General features: G+C 38.4%; 1 protein-coding gene across 1 annotated transcript; it reads left to right on the top strand.

Annotated features, from left to right (window-relative positions):
- The first annotated feature begins 325 nt into the window (after window positions 1–325).
- LOC107698513 (sodium-dependent phosphate transport protein 2B-like) lies at window positions 326–12234 on the top strand. Its single transcript, XM_016499538.1, has 12 exons — window positions 326–458; window positions 494–685; window positions 767–895; window positions 2677–2820; window positions 3483–3594; window positions 3814–4009; window positions 4694–4789; window positions 5991–6111; window positions 8888–9055; window positions 9616–9732; window positions 10961–11085; window positions 11167–12234. The coding sequence occupies exons 1-12, from the start codon at window positions 410–412 to the stop codon at window positions 11704–11706; spliced, it is 1989 nt and encodes a 662-aa protein (XP_016355024.1). The 5' UTR covers window positions 326–409; the 3' UTR covers window positions 11707–12234.
- Window positions 12235–19914: the final 7680 nt, after the last annotated feature.

Below are 19914 nucleotides of genomic sequence, written 5' to 3'. Positions count from 1 at the left end.
TAATCACTGCTTTTTAAATGAGAAGCATTTTTACTTTACTTCACCTTAAATTGTTCATTGTTTGTAATCATTGTCATTTGATGATATCACAGTAATATCATAAACATCATGTTAAATAAGAAACAACCCTTTTATTTGTATGTTGTTACTTTTTACTTTAGTGTTCACTGTTTTTAAACACTGCATGCTTTTAAGGAAAGAAAATAGATGTTTGACTTGTAGCTTGTCGTTTTGTTTTGCTCTTCTGGTTTGTTTTGCCAAACTTTTAGCCAGATTTTACCAAACTTTTGGGACAAAGAATGCAAAGCATTTATGTGGCGCAAAAGTGAATACACTTCAAAAGAAAATGTTCCTTGTGAAATGGCTGCATCGTAACATGTTATTTGTGTGTTTGTTGTAACTGAAGGCAATGGCTCCGCTGCCTGAGACTCATCCCGCCTCGCCGCCGCCGGAACTCGGTATGTTCCCCGTATAAATCCACGTCCACACAGAGGCGCACTTCCTTCCTCCCCTCTGTTCCTGCTTTCTTTCTGTCTTCAGACGCGTGTCTTTTCTCCCGCAGACGCAGAGCTCGTGCGCAAAGATGGGACGGATCCCGAGCCGCGGTCAGAAGAGTCAGAGCCGGAGGACGAGCTGGACCCCTGGGACCTGCCGGAGCTCCGGGACACCGGGGTGAAGTGGTCAGGTGAGGGGCGCAGCGCGGATGAGCCGCGGGACGCGAGCTGAGCTCCGCGCGTCTCACGCTTTGTCTGTGTTTGCTCTGCAGATCTCGACACGAAGGGGAAAGTTCTGCGCGTCCTCAAGTCCATCGTGAAGTTCATTCTCCTGCTGGGTTTGCTCTACGTGTTCGTCTGCTCTCTGGACATCCTGAGCTCCGCTTTCCAGCTTGTAGGAGGTACTTTCTTTAACTTTCTTTGAACTTTCCAACTTTTTCATTAAAAGTAGTTCAGTGTGTGTGTGTGTGTGTGTGTGCGTGTGCGCGTGCGCGTGTGTGCGTGTGTGTGTGTTTTAAGAACAGTACAATTGTGCTAAACGACTATACTCAGTGAACTGCATTATATAGTGAACGAGCCTTTTGGTAAAGTTGGGTGACTTTTGGAAATTGTACTTATTCATGCACTTTTAATAAGAATCCAAAGTTCTGTATAACCTAACAGTATACCTTAATGGAAAGCTTTAGATACATTTTACCTTAACCAAAAGCAAAAATTAGAAAGTAGGCTACTAAAGGCCAGGGAGAGACTGAATCATGAGGCCCTCTTCTGGGCCCCCCCCAAACATGCAAATAGAAAAATATATGAAAGAGCTCAATTCAGCACCCGCGCGCTGTGTTCTGTGCGCACAGGGCGCACACAGAGAGACGCATCTCAAAGTGCTTGAACACCGAATTTGCCTCTTCTTGCTCTTGTACCGATAAATGCATACAAAATTGTCAAAATACCCGTCTTGGTGAGTAACCTCAAAAAAATGTTGGTTATGTCTAAAGTGAAAGTAAATAGTGGAGAAATTAATGTGTATCATTATAATGGACGCATTAATTGCCTCTTAAAGTGACAGCGCCGAATTTACAAGCTGCTGTCTGTGTCCTTAATGTTAATCTGCTCTTGACTGAATTACTTTGTAGTTTTAACAAGAATTAATAAAAAGAACGAACATACAAATTAAACAATTTCAAACAGGGCCCACTGGTACAACCTGCACTGGGGCCCCGCAAACCCCAGCTATACGGCCCTGCTGTACTGCAATATAGTTTATAATATTATTTTATTATTATTATTATTTGTTTGCAATATAAGCCTACATACAGAACTTATTGTCTCTGTTTTGTTGTGCCATTTGATTGTAAAATACATCTGAAATATCTGTAGTGCACTGCACTACACTACCATTTAATCATTGTAATTGCTATGTAAGTTAATAATAAACTCATAACTTGATATACTGTCTCACTTTATCAGTATCACCCCGTTTCATGCTGGGAAAAAAATTCTATATTTCTATACAAATTCTAAATTCTTTTTTAATAAAAAAATTTAAAAAGCTACTTATTATTATTATTATTATTAACAAACTGGGAGTATATATTTATATATTGATGTATTAAATTAACCATGATTAATTTTGTGATTCCACGTTCAATGAAAACTGTTATTGAGGAGGGGGGGCGGATATGATTTCATTTTACAGCTTGATTGCATTTTAATTTAGTTTGAGTATTTTAATGTATTAATAATCTGAAAACTTTGAAGACCCTTTGCTTGTATGTTTGCTTCCATTTTTCAGCCCTTATTTCCTATGCTGGTATAACCACAGTCATTTCTACTATACTATAGTGATGGGACTTTTTTTTATTAGAAATTTATTTTAACTTTATACTACTATACATTACAAATATACTGTATATACTTTACTGTATACTATAGTAATTCACTATACTACCAAACTATACAACCATCCCAAACGTATGAGGAATTCTGTAGAAACTATGTAGGTCAAACAGAAAAACTTGATAAGTGGCTGATCTTTTGTGGGTTAGCAGTGATCATAGGCGTCTTATCATAGCGCACGTCGGTTTAACATGGTTAATCTATTAATAGAGGCTGGTTGTCTTTGAACAGAAATAGGTGTGCTGTGGACACAAATATCATGGTTTGCTGGTTTTGTCATTGTTCTCAGGGAAGGCAGCTGGCGATATCTTCCAGGACAATGCGGTTCTGTCGAACCCTGTGGCTGGTCTGGTGATTGGAGTCCTGGTCACTGTTCTGGTTCAAAGCTCAAGCACCTCGTCCTCCATTGTGGTCAGCATGGTATCGTCTGGATGTGAGTGTCTCTGTGTGTGTGTGTGTGTGTGTGTGTGTGTGTGTGTGTGTGTGTGTGTGACTCCTGCTCATACACATATCTCCACCCTCATGATAAGCACTGCCTTAAAACAACAGTAGCAGATTGTAATTAAGTAAAAAAAACAATATCCACTGTAAAATGTGCTGTAAAATTGTTGTTACCTTAAGGCACTTCTACCTGATATAACCCTTGAATTTGTGACTAATAAGTGATTCTACTTTGATTCTACCACTTTCAAAGACATTTAGACATTTATAGTTTATTTATAGACATTTATAATGTTACAAAGTATTTCAATTTCAAATCAACTTAAAATTATAAATATTATAAAAATTATAAATAACTGTTTCCACTAAAATATTCGGCAGCACAACTGTTATTAACATTGATAATAATCAGAAATGTTTGAGCAGCAAATCAGCATATTATACTGATTTCTGAAGGATCATGTGACACTGAAGACTGGAGGAATGATGCTGAAAATACAGTTTTGATCACAGGAATAAGTTACAGGAATATATTTAACAAAATGCATTTTTTGACTATTTTTGACCAAATGCAAATGCAGCCTTGGAGCGTAGAAGAGACTTAAAAAACATTTAAAAAAAAGAATATATATTATTTTTTATTGTATATTTCAGTGTTGGAGGTGAAATCTGCAGTGCCAATCATTATGGGTGCTAATATCGGCACTTCTGTGACAAACACCATTGTGGCCGTGATGCAGGCGGGAGACCGCAACGAGTTTCGCAGGTAAACCCAACTAAGGAATCAGTTTTGTATCTATAAAGTGATGGAAAACATTGAAACACTGTGTCTTATTAGCATCATTTGTATACAAAATCTTGAAAATAAAAATGGTGCAAAACTTAATCTAGCACTCTTTCGGTAGCTTTGAATTTACGTGCTGATGAAGGAGTTCCGGTTGAACATCTGAGAAATGGGTTATGTCATTGATTCTGTGTACCTCAGGGCATTTGCTGGAGCTACGGTCCATGACTTCTTTAACTGGCTGTCTGTCCTGGTGCTGTTGCCTCTGGAGGTGGCTTCAGGATACCTCTACAGACTCACCAAACTTATAATTGATTCCTTTAACATCCAGACGGGTGCAGACGCTCCAGACCTTTTAAAGGTCATCACTGAACCCCTCACCAAGAACATCATTGAGGTGAGATCAGTGGATCTGTTGATTTATCTAGTAGGTGTTACTAGTCAACTGCATCTGTATGCAACTGTATCAGGCAGCCGATCGCATAAGCTCCACTGTGTCATTGTTATTGTCCTATAAATTAATGTTTGGTAGCAGCAGGATTATTAGGCTGCTGTCACTTTAAGACCTAATCCACAGATCAATATACTGAAACGCATACAGTTTTTTTTTTTTCCCTCTCTCTAACCAACTGTTTACGAGGACACTTAAGATGGGAATTCCGACATAGTTGTGTGTGTTTATCTGTACAAAATAAGACAGTATTTTACATTTTCAATTAAGAATATACAACAATTCAGTTTACAGAACCTTCATAAATGAAATGCAAACTGAAGGCAAAAACACACTTTATTCATCCTTTTATAGAAGTAGAGTTAAAAAACCCATGCTGTATCTTGTAGAAAGGTACATCACCATCTAGCTTTGACCAAAATGGTTTGAATGCACCTGACATTGTAATTACGACTTCCAAACTCATAAAAACAAATATCCCAGAAGGACTTGAATGCACTAATATTTGCATCACAGATCAAAATCAGATCTTTATGCACCTGCTTTGCTCTCTGCTGTATCTCTACCACATGTTTTTTTTTTATTGAAAATTGTTTTTTTTTATTTTTTATTATTGTTTTGTTCTTCCAGCTGGACACATCTGTGATCCGTGACATCGCCACTGGAGACCCTGCTGCCCGAAACAAAAGTCTGGTTAAGATCTGGTGTAAAACAGAAAAAATCACGGTGAGAATGTGAAAGTGGGTTAATAAGTGCAGCACACCCACTATTTCTCGTCAGTCACTAGATTAGGCTGTTAAAACATGAGGAAATAAGATTTATCACACTGATGGGAATTCAGAAGATAAACATAGGGTCTATATGTACATACAAATACAGATATGCGAGTCTTTTATCTAAATTCCCGATAAACCTTGTTAACCAAGGCATTAGCTCTGTTGCTCTGTTCTAAAGCCTAGAGCATTGCCTTGCTGTCTATATAGATAGCTTCCTTTAAAGGCAGCATTTTAACTGAAAGTAAACATTTTATTTGGAACATTCTATGTAGCTATGTCAGCTGGGTATGACATACAACATCAAGCACGCAGAGATTCAACTCCCAATTGATTGCAATAGCTTGTGGTGTTAGCATGTTGCTTAGGACGTTCCAATTCTGCCCACTGCAAGAGTTCTGCCAGTAGTGGGCACTCATGCAACGTAATCAATGACATACATCCCAGTAAACTAGACGGAGGGAAGTTTGCGAGTGAAGGGCGTAAAAATGGACTGGAATGCAGCCAATGTGTAAAAAAGTCACTTAGCATATACCTAGCAGCAACTCTGTACATCTCGCAAAAACTTGTCCTCATGCACAGCACACAGAGGCTAAACTAGGGCTGCATCTGAAATCGCATACTCTCTTGACTAGGTAGGCTATTTTTTATTTTTTTTTAATAAGTAATTACTTCTCAACTGCAAAAAGAGCAGCTGAAAAACGTATTTGCGATATATGGGAGTTTTTGCGAAATTGACGTGTTTCTATTGGGCGTATTTTCAGTTCACAATTTCAATTTGCGCAATTTGAAGGGTTATGGAAACACAATGATTGGCAGTGATGTGACGCAACTGAAGCTGGTAGGTCACGTGACAGAATACACCACACTTCAGAATAATGCTGTTAGCAGTAGGTTATCCGGGTGCCTACTCTTTTAGGTTATACTTTTTGCCTACTCTTTTAGAAGTACTGTGAATTCGGATACACTTCTTTTGTCACATGCTGTTTTTCGCCCACTATATAGTAGGGAAGTATGAGATTTCGGATGCAGCCTAGGTCGATTGTTTTGTTAGCATGTTGGTAAGCTAACAATGCGACACTGAGCATAAAAAACTTAATATTCTCTCCCTTATGTAAGGTTTAGGTCTGAAGATGTATTTTTGTCCGTTTCAGAACCTCATGAATATAACAGTCCCTGGATTCGCAAACTGCACGCCTGGCGCCCTCTGCTGGGAGGAGGACGGCCAGATCTGGACTCAAGAGAACCAAACGGAAACAAACAACTTGGAAAAATGTAAGTGCCTCTGCTTGCTTTGTGGCTCTTGTAGCAACTAGCGCAGGAACTTCCTGGATCAACAGAGACTGAAGCCTAATGTCAATCCATTTCCCGTCCTATTCCTTACATAGCTGACTTATTTCAGCTCTAAGCCATCGATCGCAATTCACTCTAACCTCCATGAGTACAATGGATTCTTATAAAAGCTGAGAGAGATCTTAGCTTCACCTTTCCCCCCCACCCCATCCATCTACTCTACCTTTTCAATGGGGCTATTCTTCATGACAGCCTCGGGCACTTGAGGCCAGTGCACCTGAAGAAAGAGCCTCTGCCAATTTGGCAGTAGGGCTTTTGCTCTGGGTATGAATTTGGGTGATTTAAATCAATGCAAGTAGTTAGATCGCATGTTGAAATTCCAGCCTTGACTTGGTTCAGTGGATTTGAGTATGTAATCATGCTGTGGTCTTTCAACTGTGACAGAGTGCGCTCAGATTTTCAAGAAGCACCATTCAGCAGCTCCTCAAATGAGAATTTGAAGATAATTTTTAGGAGATTATATCAGGGGTTTTCAAACTTTAATGCCAAGGATCCCCAAATTTGTTAATCCCCTTGCAAGGGATTCATTCATGCATTCATAAAAGATAAAAGCAGCTATATATAAATGGCCCATTTTTTTTTTTTTTTTTTTTAAGTATTAACTTTCTTACACTTTTACAATTTTTTTTTTGGTGGACATTTTAACTGACCCTTGTGCAACCCCTTAGGGGTCACTAAACCCCATTTTGAAAATGACTGAACTATCATAAAGCAAGCAACTGCAGCTATTGAGTGTGATTTTGTGATTTTATGTAGTAATGACAATGATCACAGTCTCGTAGCAATAGCATAATGGTCAAGATGTACTTAATATCTGAAAATAGCCCTCTGTATCTTTTAAGATTTGCAATTTTATTTGGTCCATTTAAGTAGTAAGATTTCGAACTAGAATCAGCATACAACTATTTTCATAAAGCTTTGTTAGCAATCTGATTTAAAAAATCCTGGCGCTGGCAATCGATTAAAAAAAATTAACTAGTTAATCACACATTTTCCTGTAATTAATCACGATTAATCGCATATTGATATTTATTATGTCTTCATTTCACACTTAATCTCCAAATTCATGTAGAAACAACATAAAAATGCAATAGTATATTTTAAATATGAGTTTAATGGCATATTTTTACTAAGTAGCCTATTATTAATGAAGACCAGTGTCATTGATACCAATAATGCAATGATGTCTCTATTAAATGCATTTTCACTTAAATTTTCGGCATTAATTATAGCCATTCAACATTACAATATAACTGAAAGCCATTATTTTTTAACATTTTAATAGGCTTTGAAAAATATAACTTTAAATTTAACTTAACCAGTCTTCACAAACTATAAAATGTATTTCCACTATAAATTGAATATAGATTCATCTTTATTCAAGCTAAAAAAAATTAATCAGTGAGCTGTGTGCGTTCACGAAAAATGTATATTGCATTAAACTGAAAAAAAAATAAAAATAGTAATCACACTATTAACGTGTTAGTTTTGACAGCCCTAAAAAGTCATTTTATGCTACAGTAGACTAGCATGTAAAGTGATAGCTTATTCAAATAATGCCACAGGAGTCAAAAATAATAATTTATTTACTGGAAAAAATTTGAAATTACTAGCAAATGTGCATTGACTTTGAAATCAGAGTCTGGTCCATCCAGCTATTTTATGGACATGCTCTAACTCTGAAAAGATTTCACACACACACACACACACTAAACTATGGAACATAAAAGAAGATAATTTGAAAAACATCTCAGTATTGTTTCGTTCATGCAATGAAAGTCACTGGTAACCAAAACAGCTTTGTTACCAACAGTCTTCAAAATACCTTCTATGTTGTGCAAAAGAAAGTAAGTCATTCAGGTTCGAAATGACATGAGGGTGAGTAAATGACAGATTTTTTTTTTTTTGGTAAAAAAAAGACTTAACTTTTAACTTAACTTTTTTTTTGTAAAAAGACAACTTTAAACACTAGAAGATTGTTGTACTTTGCTTGTAAAAGCCTTTTCGTCCATTTCATAATAATTGTTTTGTCTCTTTCTTTGTCATTCAGACTCTTTGTTTTGTCTAAAATATATATTGTATCTCCTGTTTCTGTTAAAGGGACAACTTTTAAAGTTGTCCCTTTAATGTTTTTGTTTTGTTTTTGTTTTTTAATAAATGAAATGATACTCTAAAGAAGAAACTACAACTGCCAGCAGGTGGTGGTAAATGTCTTTGTGTCATTCATTCATTCGATTTGTTCAAACGGCTGGTTCATTCAGGAATTCAGTAAACGTCTCACTTTATGAATAGGCCTTTGAATCATTGGTTCACACGATTCGTTCAAAACGCAGGTTCATTCAGAAACTGTACTTGCAGATAATATATTAAAGAAATAAAAGGTCATTTATAATGTTTGCTGGTTTTCAATTTGACAAGTGCCCCAAAAGAGATCTACCTTATTGCAAAATTCAGCTCCAATCCTGATCAAAAACACCTGGACCAGCTAATTAAGACCTTCAGAAGCGCTTGATAATTAGACAGGTATGCTGGAACTGAACTGTGCAGGTAGGTAGATTTTTAGGAACAGGTTTGGAAACATCTACTCTAAAACCATCAAACTACACCAGCAGGGAAACTGGACAGTAACTTTCCAACACTTTCATGAACGTTCTGTATATTTCTGTAAGCTCTGACAGACTCCTCCTCATCTCTTCAGGTACTCACATGTTTGTGTACGCTGATCTGCCGGACCTGGCGGTGGGCTTGATTTTGTTGGCTCTGTCGTTGCTGGCCCTCTGCACCTGCCTGATTCTGATCGTCAAGCTGCTGAACTCAATGTTGAAGGGTCAGGTGGCGGTCATGATCAAAAAGGTGCTCAACACCGGTGAGTCAACATCAGAGATTAATCATCTGCCGATAAGCTCTGTTGCTAATTGCTAACATTAACCTCTGATACGCACTCTTTGTGGTATATGACAGTGCGTCAACACTGAACTTTTAAGTTGAAAGTTGAGGACAAAGACGCATGTAGCAAATATTTGACCTTCAGCTAAAAACATACATGTGGCAATTCCCCACCCTTCCCAGAGTTCCCTCTTATCACATTCCTGTAGGCGTAGCGCTTACTGGAAGTGTGTTCGCATGTATCCTGTCATATGATAGTCGGCACAGGTGATCCAGTCCTGCTGTCTGATGAGCTGAACAGGAACATTATATGAGCCTGAGTGTGTCTGAGTGCCACAGGTGTGTGTGTATGTGCATGTGCTGTTGGTTTCAGACTGCACTCAGGTACATGCCCATAACTCCCCACATATCCACTCTACTTGCATTTTAGCCAAAGCTCTGTGGGGAGTTTTAATGCAGCCATCACTTAACACCAGGAATAAATGCACATACTAAACATACTGTTCATGACCTTTCTAATACGGCTTTGATTGTTGCCAGATTTCCCTTTCCCTTTCGCCTGGGTCACTGGATATCTCGCCATGCTTGTTGGAGCCGGAATGACCTTCATTGTTCAGAGCAGCTCTGTCTTCACCTCAGCTATCACTCCATTAGTCGGTCAGTATAGAAACCCAGATGTTTATAGTGGTTGACCGATACGGGTTTTTTGACAGCTGATACCGATGCGATATCTTGGAAAGCAGGGTGGCCGATATAAAGCCGATATAATTTTATTTAGTTTAATTCATATTTTAAAAAATTTGAAATCATTTGAAAATGGATTAAAAAATAAACGTGTAAAATAAACATACTTATACTCTAGAACAGTGGTTCTCAACCACATTCCTAGAGAACCCCCAACACTGCACTTTTTGCATGGCTCCTTTGTCTGACACAGCCATTTCAAGTCTGTGAGTCTCTCCTAACGAGGAGGTGACCTGAATCAGGTGTGTTTGATTAAGGAGACATGCAAAATGTGCAGTGATTGGGGGGGTCCTCCACTGCTCTAGAAGACGAAGTATTTTTCATAAATATTTAATAAAAATAGAATTAAAAAGGTTATTCAAGTTTTTCGATCGCGCGTCTCCAGTGAAGCTGAACTCTCCTCCTGTCAGTATTCGATTCGCACGGACCATAGGACCGACCGTTACAGAACACGCGATCATGCAGGTCACATGCACACTTCACAAGATCTCAACTAGATTAGACTAAGTCTGCAAGGTTTGTGAAATTAAATGTTCATTAGTCATTCAAAGATTTGTTTAAATTATATAAATACGTATTTGTGGAATGCTGACGGCAAATGAGAAAGTATTATAATGTTTGCCTTTAATAATATTAAAGCAATCGTTATAATCCTTTTTTTGTATAGATTTTAATTCCTTTGTTTAACAATTCTATCTGATTTTTAGATTTCAGAACTGAATGACAACAGCGAACAAGAGGGAGAATGTGAGCACTGTGTGCTCCGGCGCTGCCGCAGCCGTTCTCGGCGGCGTCAAAATAAAAGTCTGACGCGCCGTCAAAATACACATCAGCCAAACAGAAAAACTTATCGGCCGATATTTGAAAAATGGCAGATATCAGCCGATATATCACCAAGGCCGCTAGATTGGACTGGTTACCAAACTGTTGAAAACTGAGTCACGATTACGGTTGACCTAGACATTTTGTGTAATTTTACGGCATTGCATGTATCACTCTTGGAAAGGGCAATCCCAGAACGTTCTACAGAATCCCAGGACAGACAGTGGAATGTGTAGGAAAGAAAAATTGTTGATTCAGGCATTTAAATTGGTACTGTTTTTTTTTTTTTAATTATTACTACTGTTTTCTCTCTATTCAGGTATTGGTGTCATTAGCCTTGAGAGGGCGTATCCACTCACACTGGGCTCCAATATTGGCACAACAACCACAGCTATTCTAGCTGCCCTCGCCAGTCCTGGAGAGACACTGGCAAACTCTCTACAGGTTTGTTTCTGCACTTTTCATTTGATTTGATTTTATTACTCTGGTTATAGATTAAAGACTATCATTTGTGTTTTCTTTCAGGTTTCTCTCTGTCACTTCTTCTTCAACATCAGTGGTATCCTGCTCTGGTATCCCATCCCTTTCACACGCATCCCCATCCGATTAGCCAAAGCTTTGGGCAACTGCACGGCTAAGTACCGCTGGTTTGCGGCACTGTATCTCATCCTGATCTTCCTCCTCTTCCCACTGGCAGTCCTGGGCCTCTCCATCGCGGGGTGGCAGGTCTTGGTGGGGGTCGGAGTGCCCGTGTTGGTCTTGGCGATCTTTGCGATCGTGGTAAACATTATGCAGAAACGCTGCCCACATTTCCTGCCATCATTCCTCCGCAGCTGGGATTTCCTGCCCACACCGCTACACTCCCTCAAACCCTGGGACAAAGTGGTGACTGCTAGCATGACCTTCTGCAGGACTCGCTGCTGCTGCTGCTGCTGCAGCTGCAAAGAAAAAGAGAAGGATGAAGAGAAGGATGATGTGAAAACCAAGGATAAGAGTTTAGAGATGTATGACAACCCTGCGCTCACTATAGAGGATGAGGCCAAAGTAACAGCGACACATTTATAATGCATTATAATTTATAACAAAATGTGTTTTTCTGGTAATGCTCAAAAACAGCACATTGGGTCCATGTGCAACTTTGTTGTTGATGACTGCAACATATTTAATCACTACATTTAAATCTTTCCAAAAGAATAGTTCAGTTAGGCTGCATTTACACTGGGACAAAAAAATCAGATTTTTTTTTGCTCGCATCTGAATTTGTTGTACATGTGTAAACACAAAATTCCGCACGAGATACGAATTTTTTATTTTTTCACATTTGATTTGGGCCACTTCCAAATGTGGACTTTAATCAGGTACATATCTGATATCTGGACATCCGACCTGCATCTAAACACACGCATCCGATTCCCCGCAGAAATCTGAGCCACCACAATGCGATGGCGACATTTTTGCTAATAAAGATAGCGTTTTAATGTCGGAGTGCTGTATATGTGCTTGCATTTTATTGAGGTGGAAACTTTGTGGAAACTGCACAATATTGAGGAGCTGGTTTTCAACCCCTGTCCTGTGAATTTTTTAAATACAATAACTATGCTACTAAAACCTAATATATTTCTCAGCAATGAAGAGATAAATTAGCTGTTTTTGTAATTAAACCAACAAGCTTTACTAAGATACTCACTCGCATGTTCTCTTGCTCTGTCGTTAATTCATTCAAATAAATATCTTACAGCCCTAATTTATTTCACTTCAGAATTCTACATCTAACGAGCTGTAGATAAAATAAATTAAAATTACCGTTCTTTTCCTACGTTCAGTCAGATTTTGTGCTGCGAAACATCTGTGACAGCTGTTGTCCATGCTGGCAAATAATGTCTACTCGACGTGAATTATATAAATACAGTATATATATTTTTTTTAATAGCACGGCCGTTCAACACCTATTGGCCTACTACTATGTGCATAGTAAAGAGATCACTGATGGGCGGGAATTCATGTAAACAGATATCGGATACCAGTTGTGTCAAAGTGAATGTAAACAGGCGGGCCAAAAAAATCAGATATGGTCAAAAGATCGGATCTGTGCATTAATACTTGCAGTGTAAATGCAGCTCTAAAGACCCTGTGAAATCAGTATGTCCTGCCCCAACTTCCTGTTTTAACAGGAAATACATCAGCACAGGAAAGAGTATTGAAGTTGTCAGTCGATTTCATGTGGTCTTTAAGAACAAAGAAAATGCATCAGGTATAAGACCACAATAAAATGGCATCACAGTGCAGAGGTTAAAATCTATCTCTAATTCTTGATTATGTTATTGTAGTTGTTTGTGCATGATGTACCAGTGGGAGGAGTCAGGGCTTTCATAAAAGTCTGTGTTTGTATAATTGTTCAGTATTTATTTCTGAAAATGGTAATGCGGTGCTAAGCAGGCCAATGAAAAATGCACACTCTTGGCAGTAATTTTGCGCATTATGTGGAACTATGTAAAATGCATTTGTATAGGTTTTTAAATTTTTGTAAACAATTCGTTTTTTTCTCTTTTTTTCATTTGTGTCTGGTTATACTGTTGCATTTTGTAAATTTCATTAAGATTAGGCTTAAAATAGTTCTCTACTCCGATGTAAGATATTGTCTTTAATAATATTTAAGATGACATAAGAACATTGGCTCTGATTTTGTATCTTTGAAAAACATTGTGCAATTTAAAACATGATGTTTACTTTAAGACCACTAAACTTTTCATTAATTTATAACTTCTTATCTCTTTATTGTTTTATTGTGAGTCAAAGATGATCTAGTGTCCATTTGTTTTGTTTGAATTCTTATTGCATCTACTTATCAACTTGTGTGGGTGAGTTCTGAAAATGTTATCATGAGCGTAGGGTAAGTAATGAGATACCACCCAGAAACTATATACTATACAGTAGAGACACCAAGCTAAGTCTACGTCACAGATGAAACTAAGAAAATACAGATGAAAGTACAATTTGTTCATGAATATCTTGTGTATTTACCACTCAGTGCCTTAAAGCAAAACTCTGAATAATCATATATTTTATGCCATTTGTGACAAACGTCGACAAATCCAGTTATTAGTTCATTCGCAGAATGTGTTTCTATCAACCCACACAAGACAAACTAATAAAGCTGACATCAAAGAACTAGATTTGACGAAAGTCAACTATAGCCCTATTTGTATGAGATTAGGACCACTTTACCAGGAATTTTACCACAGGATGTCTGTAATATTAATGGCCAAATTGCACAGGAAAAGAAATCTCAATAAAACTACCAGAAGTGGGAGGGGTAACTCGATTTATGCACTGCCATCACCTCTCTGTCAGACCTAGACATTTTGTGTAATTTTACGGCATTGCATGTATCACTCTTGGAAAGGGCAATCCCAGAACGTTCTACAGAATCCCAGGACAGACAGTGGAATGTGTAGGAAAGAAAAATTGTTGATTCAGGCATTTAAATTGGTACTGTTTTTTTTTTTTTAATTATTACTACTGTTTTCTCTCTATTCAGGTATTGGTGTCATTAGCCTTGAGAGGGCGTATCCACTCACACTGGGCTCCAATATTGGCACAACAACCACAGCTATTCTAGCTGCCCTCGCCAGTCCTGGAGAGACACTGGCAAACTCTCTACAGGTTTGTTTCTGCACTTTTCATTTGATTTGATTTTATTACTCTGGTTATAGATTAAAGACTATCATTTGTGTTTTCTTTCAGGTTTCTCTCTGTCACTTCTTCTTCAACATCAGTGGTATCCTGCTCTGGTATCCCATCCCTTTCACACGCATCCCCATCCGATTAGCCAAAGCTTTGGGCAACTGCACGGCTAAGTACCGCTGGTTTGCGGCACTGTATCTCATCCTGATCTTCCTCCTCTTCCCACTGGCAGTCCTGGGCCTCTCCATCGCGGGGTGGCAGGTCTTGGTGGGGGTCGGAGTGCCCGTGTTGGTCTTGGCGATCTTTGCGATCGTGGTAAACATTATGCAGAAACGCTGCCTGCCATCACTGCCATCATTCCTCCGCAGCTGGGATTTCCTGCCCACACCGCTACACTCCCTCAAACCCGTGGTGACTGGTGGTAAACATTATGCAGAAACGCTGCCCACATTTCCTGCCATCATGCCTCCGCAGCTGGGATTTCCTGCCCACACCGCTACACTCCCTCAAACCCTGGGACAAAGTGGTGACTGCCAGCATGACCTTCTGCAGGACTCGCTGCTGCTGCTGCTCCAAGTGCTGCAAAGAAAAAGAGAAGGATGAAGAGAAGGATGATGTGAAAACCAAGGATAAGAGTTTAGAGATGTATGACAACCCTGCGCTCACTATAGAGGATGAGGCCAAAGTAACAGCGACACATTTATAATGCATTATAATTTATAACAAAATGTGTTTTTCTGGTAATGCTCAAAAACAGCACATTGGGTCCATGTGCAACTTTGTTGTTGATGACTGCAACATATTTAATCACTACATTTAAATCTTTCCAAAAGAATAGTTCAGTTAGGCTGCATTTACACTGGGACAAAAAAATCAGATTTTTTTTTGCTCGCATCTGAATTTGTTGTACATGTGTAAACACAAAATTCCGCACGAGATACGAATTTTTTATTTTTTCACATTTGATTTGGGCCACTTCCAAATGTGGACTTTAATCAGGTACATATCTGATATCTGGACATCCGACCTGCATCTAAACACACGCATCCGATTCCCCGCAGAAATCTGAGCCACCACAATGCGATGGCGACATTTTTGCTAATAAAGATAGCGTTTTAATGTCGGAGTGCTGTATATGTGCTTGCATTTTATTGAGGTGGAAACTTTGTGGAAACTGCACAATATTGAGGAGCTGGTTTTCAACCCCTGTCCTGTGAATTTTTTAAATACAATAACTATGCTACTAAAACCTAATATATTTCTCAGCAATGAAGAGATAAATTAGCTGTTTTTGTAATTAAACCAACAAGCTTTACTAAGATACTCACTCGCATGTTCTCTTGCTCTGTCGTTAATTCATTCAAATAAATATCTTACAGCCCTAATTTTGCTACTAAAACCTAATATATTTCTCAGCAATGAAGAGATAAATTAGCTGTTTTTGTAATTAAACCAACAAGCTTTACTAAGATACTCACTCGCATGTTCTCTTGCTCTGTCGTTAATTCATTCAAATAAATATCTTACAGCCCTAATTTATTTCACTTCAGAATTCTACATCTAACGAGCTGTAGATAAAATAAATTAAAATTACCGTTCTTTTCCTACGTTCAGTCAGATTTTGTGCTGCGAAACATCTGTGACAGCTGTTGTCCATGCTGGCAAATAATGTCTACTCGACGTGAATTATATAAATACAGTATATATATTTTTTTTAATAGCACGGCCGTTCAACACCTATTGGCCTACTACTATGTGCATAGTAAAGAGATCACTGATGGGCGGGAATTCATGTAAACAGATATCGGATACCAGTTGTGTCAAAGTGAATGTAAACAGGCGGGCCAAAAAAATCAGATATGGTCAAAAGATCGGATCTGTGCATTAATACTTGCAGTGTAAATGCAGCTCTAAAGACCCTGTGAAATCAGTATGTCCTGCCCCAACTTCCTGTTTTAACAGGAAATACATCAGCACAGGAAAGAGTATTGAAGTTGTCAGTCGATTTCATGTGGTCTTTAAGAACAAAGAAAATGCATCAGGTATAAGACCACAATAAAATGGCATCACAGTGCAGAGGTTAAAATCTATCTCTAATTCTTGATTATGTTATTGTAGTTGTTTGTGCATGATGTACCAGTGGGAGGAGTCAGGGCTTTCATAAAAGTCTGTGTTTGTATAATTGTTCAGTATTTATTTCTGAAAATGGTAATGCGGTGCTAAGCAGGCCAATGAAAAATGCACACTCTTGGCAGTAATTTTGCGCATTATGTGGAACTATGTAAAATGCATTTGTATAGGTTTTTAAATTTTTGTAAACAATTCGTTTTTTTCTCTTTTTTTCATTTGTGTCTGGTTATACTGTTGCATTTTGTAAATTTCATTAAGATTAGGCTTAAAATATTTCTCTACTCCGATGTAAGATATTGTCTTTAATAATATTTAAGATGACATAAGAACATTGGCTCTGATTTTGTATCTTTGAAAAACATTGTGCAATTTAAAACATGATGTTTACTTTAAGACCACTAAACTTTTCATTAATTTATAACTTCTTATCTCTTTATTGTTTTATTGTGAGTCAAAGATGATCTAGTGTCCATTTGTTTTGTTTGAATTCTTATTGCATCTACTTATCAACTTGTGTGGGTGAGTTCTGAAAATGTTATCATGAGCGTAGGGTAAGTAATGAGATACCACCCAGAAACTATATACTATACAGTAGAGACACCAAGCTAAGTCTACGTCACAGATGAAACTAAGAAAATACAGATGAAAGTACAATTTGTTCATGAATATCTTGTGTATTTACCACTCAGTGCCTTAAAGCAAAACTCTGAATAATCATATATTTTATGCCATTTGTGACAAACGTCGACAAATCCAGTTATTAGTTCATTCGCAGAATGTGTTTCTATCAACCCACACAAGACAAACTAATAAAGCTGACATCAAAGAACTAGATTTGACGAAAGTCAACTATAGCCCTATTTGTATGAGATTAGGACCACTTTACCAGGAATTTTACCACAGGATGTCTGTAATATTAATGGCCAAATTGCACAGGAAAAGAAATCTCAATAAAACTACCAGAAGTGGGAGGGGTAACTCGATTTATGCACTGCCATCACCTCTCTGTCATCTTGTGTGTGCCATATTGCTTCCTGTGCACACTATGTTGCTTGTAATATTAGTTAGGTCTGGTTGAACGATTTGTTAATTCAATTCATTCTATTCTGATTGGATTATTTTGGTAATAGGCACTTACCTAAAGCTAACAGAAGTTTCATGCCAGAAAATGATGGAATATTTACGCACATATTTACAGCTGGTCTGTTCGCATGGGATTAGCGTTACCTGAGGCTAGTTTTCCAGACTTTTTTTACAGAAGGTAAAGTCACTAATCTTTACTGACATTGAGATGGCACATTTGGACGGGATGATAATTAGTAATTAGTTTAGTCTAACTTGTTTGAGCTGCATGTACACATTATAACCCTCATCATTAAAGTAAAAATATAATTCAAAACATTCTGGAGGATTGTTAAAAATGAATCAGTGAAATGCCTGGTTTGGTAAAGTGATCAGCCCTAGAGTATACCATTATAAACTTGCTCAGGTGCAAGCAATCAACTTCCAGATTAAACACCAGGCTAATTGCCCCACCTGACATCAATAGTGGTGTTGATTACTTCAGAATAAAACAAGCTGTTTCTTGAAGATTACACTTAGTAGTGCATGGTACGACAAAAAAAATCACCATGGTTGGGAAAGTGCTTTCAAAAGACCTCCAGGATAAAGTTTTAGAAAGGCACAAGTTAGTAGAAGGCTACAAAAACATTTAAAAAGGCTTTAGCTATCCTTCGGAGTACTGTTTAGAGCAGTGTTTCTCAACCCTGGTTCTGGGCGCCCCCCAGCACTGCACATTTTGTGTGTCTCCATAATCAAACACACCTGATTCAACTCATTAGCTCATTAAAAGAAACTCAAGGACCTGAAATAGGTGTGTCAGATAAGGGAGACATACAAAATGTGCAGTGTTGGGGGGCGCCCAGGACCAGGGTTGAGAAACACTGGTTTAGAGCATCATTAAGAAGTGGAACGCGTATGGCAGGGGTGTCCAAACTCAGTCCTGGAGGGCTGGTGTCCTGCAGAGTTTAACTCCAACTTGCCTCAACACACCTGCCTTTAAGTTTCTAGTATGCCTAGTAAGAGCTGGATTAGCTGGTTCAGGTGTGTTTAATTGGGTTTGGAACTAAACTCTTCAGGACACCGGCCCTCCAGGACCGAGTTTAGACACCCCTGGCGTATGGCATCACCAGCACATTGCCTAGATCAGGCCATCCGTCCAAAGTGGATGACATTGATAAGAGAAGCTACCAGGAGGCCAAAGACAACTTTGAAGGACTTACAAGGCTTTATGGCTGGGTCTGGTTAGTCTGTGCATGTGACAACTATGACAACAACTAAGCTTTTTTAAATATTGTTCATATCAATATCAGAATTATATTGTATCGACCGAAATTAAGAGATATATCGTAATATACATTTTGGCCATATCGTCCAGCCCTACTTATAAATATTATTAATTCATCATTGTCTTTAGGATATGTCCCAAAACCCTCCAAACTGGCTTTTATTAAGCCTCTCATTAAAAATACACAAATTGACCCTAACGGATTAGTTCATTATAGACCAATCTCGAATCTCCCTTTTCTGTCAAAGATACACTCGAAAAAATGCTGGGTTAAATATAACCCAGAGCTGGGTTAAAAAGGGACGGTTAAATATAACCCAGCGCTGGGTTATATTTAACCCAGCATTTTTTAGAGTGTACTAGAAAAGGTAGTATCCTCACAACTATGTTGTGGATTCTTAGAGAAAAATGGTATCTATGAGGATTTTCAGTCAGGATATAGACTGTATCATAGTAGTGAGACTGCTCTCATCCGAGTTACAAATGACCTACTCTTATCATCCTATCATGCTTGTATCTCTCTATTAGTGCTACTGGATCTTAGCACTGCATTTGGCACTATTGACCACAACATTCTTTTGAATAGACTAGAAAATTATGTTGGCATTAGTGGAAGTGCTTTGGCTCAAATCTTACTTATCTAACCGCCATCAATTCGTAGCAGTGAATAATGAGGTATCATACCGATCATAAGTGCAGTATGGAGTACCTCAAGGCTCAGTACTAGAGACCGCAACGCAGAATCAACAGGGAAATCGCGCGGCGGCGGGACATGTTTTTACAACAACGAAAGGTGGTGTACAGATGTTACAGCGTTAAAGAAGATGTGTTGTCCCCATCTAGAAGCGCTCTTTGTTAACTGCAAGCCGTTCTATTTGCCACGGGAGTTTTGCTCGTTCATTCTCGTGAGTGTTTACATTCCTCCGCAAGCGCACGTGAGCTCAGCTTTACAGAAACTCGCTGATCAGATCACAGAGACAGAACAACATCACCCGGACTCTGTTTTAATCATCGTTGGGGACTTTAATAAAGCCAATCTCTCCTGTGAACTGCCAAAATACAGACAGCACATCACATGTCCCACCAGAGACAGTAATATATTGGATCACTCT

Source organism: Sinocyclocheilus anshuiensis, unplaced genomic scaffold, assembly GCF_001515605.1.
Source record: "Sinocyclocheilus anshuiensis isolate Anshui unplaced genomic scaffold, SAMN03320099.WGS_v1.1 scaffold1830, whole genome shotgun sequence".
NCBI lineage: Eukaryota > Metazoa > Chordata > Actinopteri > Cypriniformes > Cyprinidae > Sinocyclocheilus > Sinocyclocheilus anshuiensis.
The sequence above is the reverse complement of the archived record's forward strand: the minus strand, read 5'-3'. Positions and strand labels throughout refer to the sequence as shown.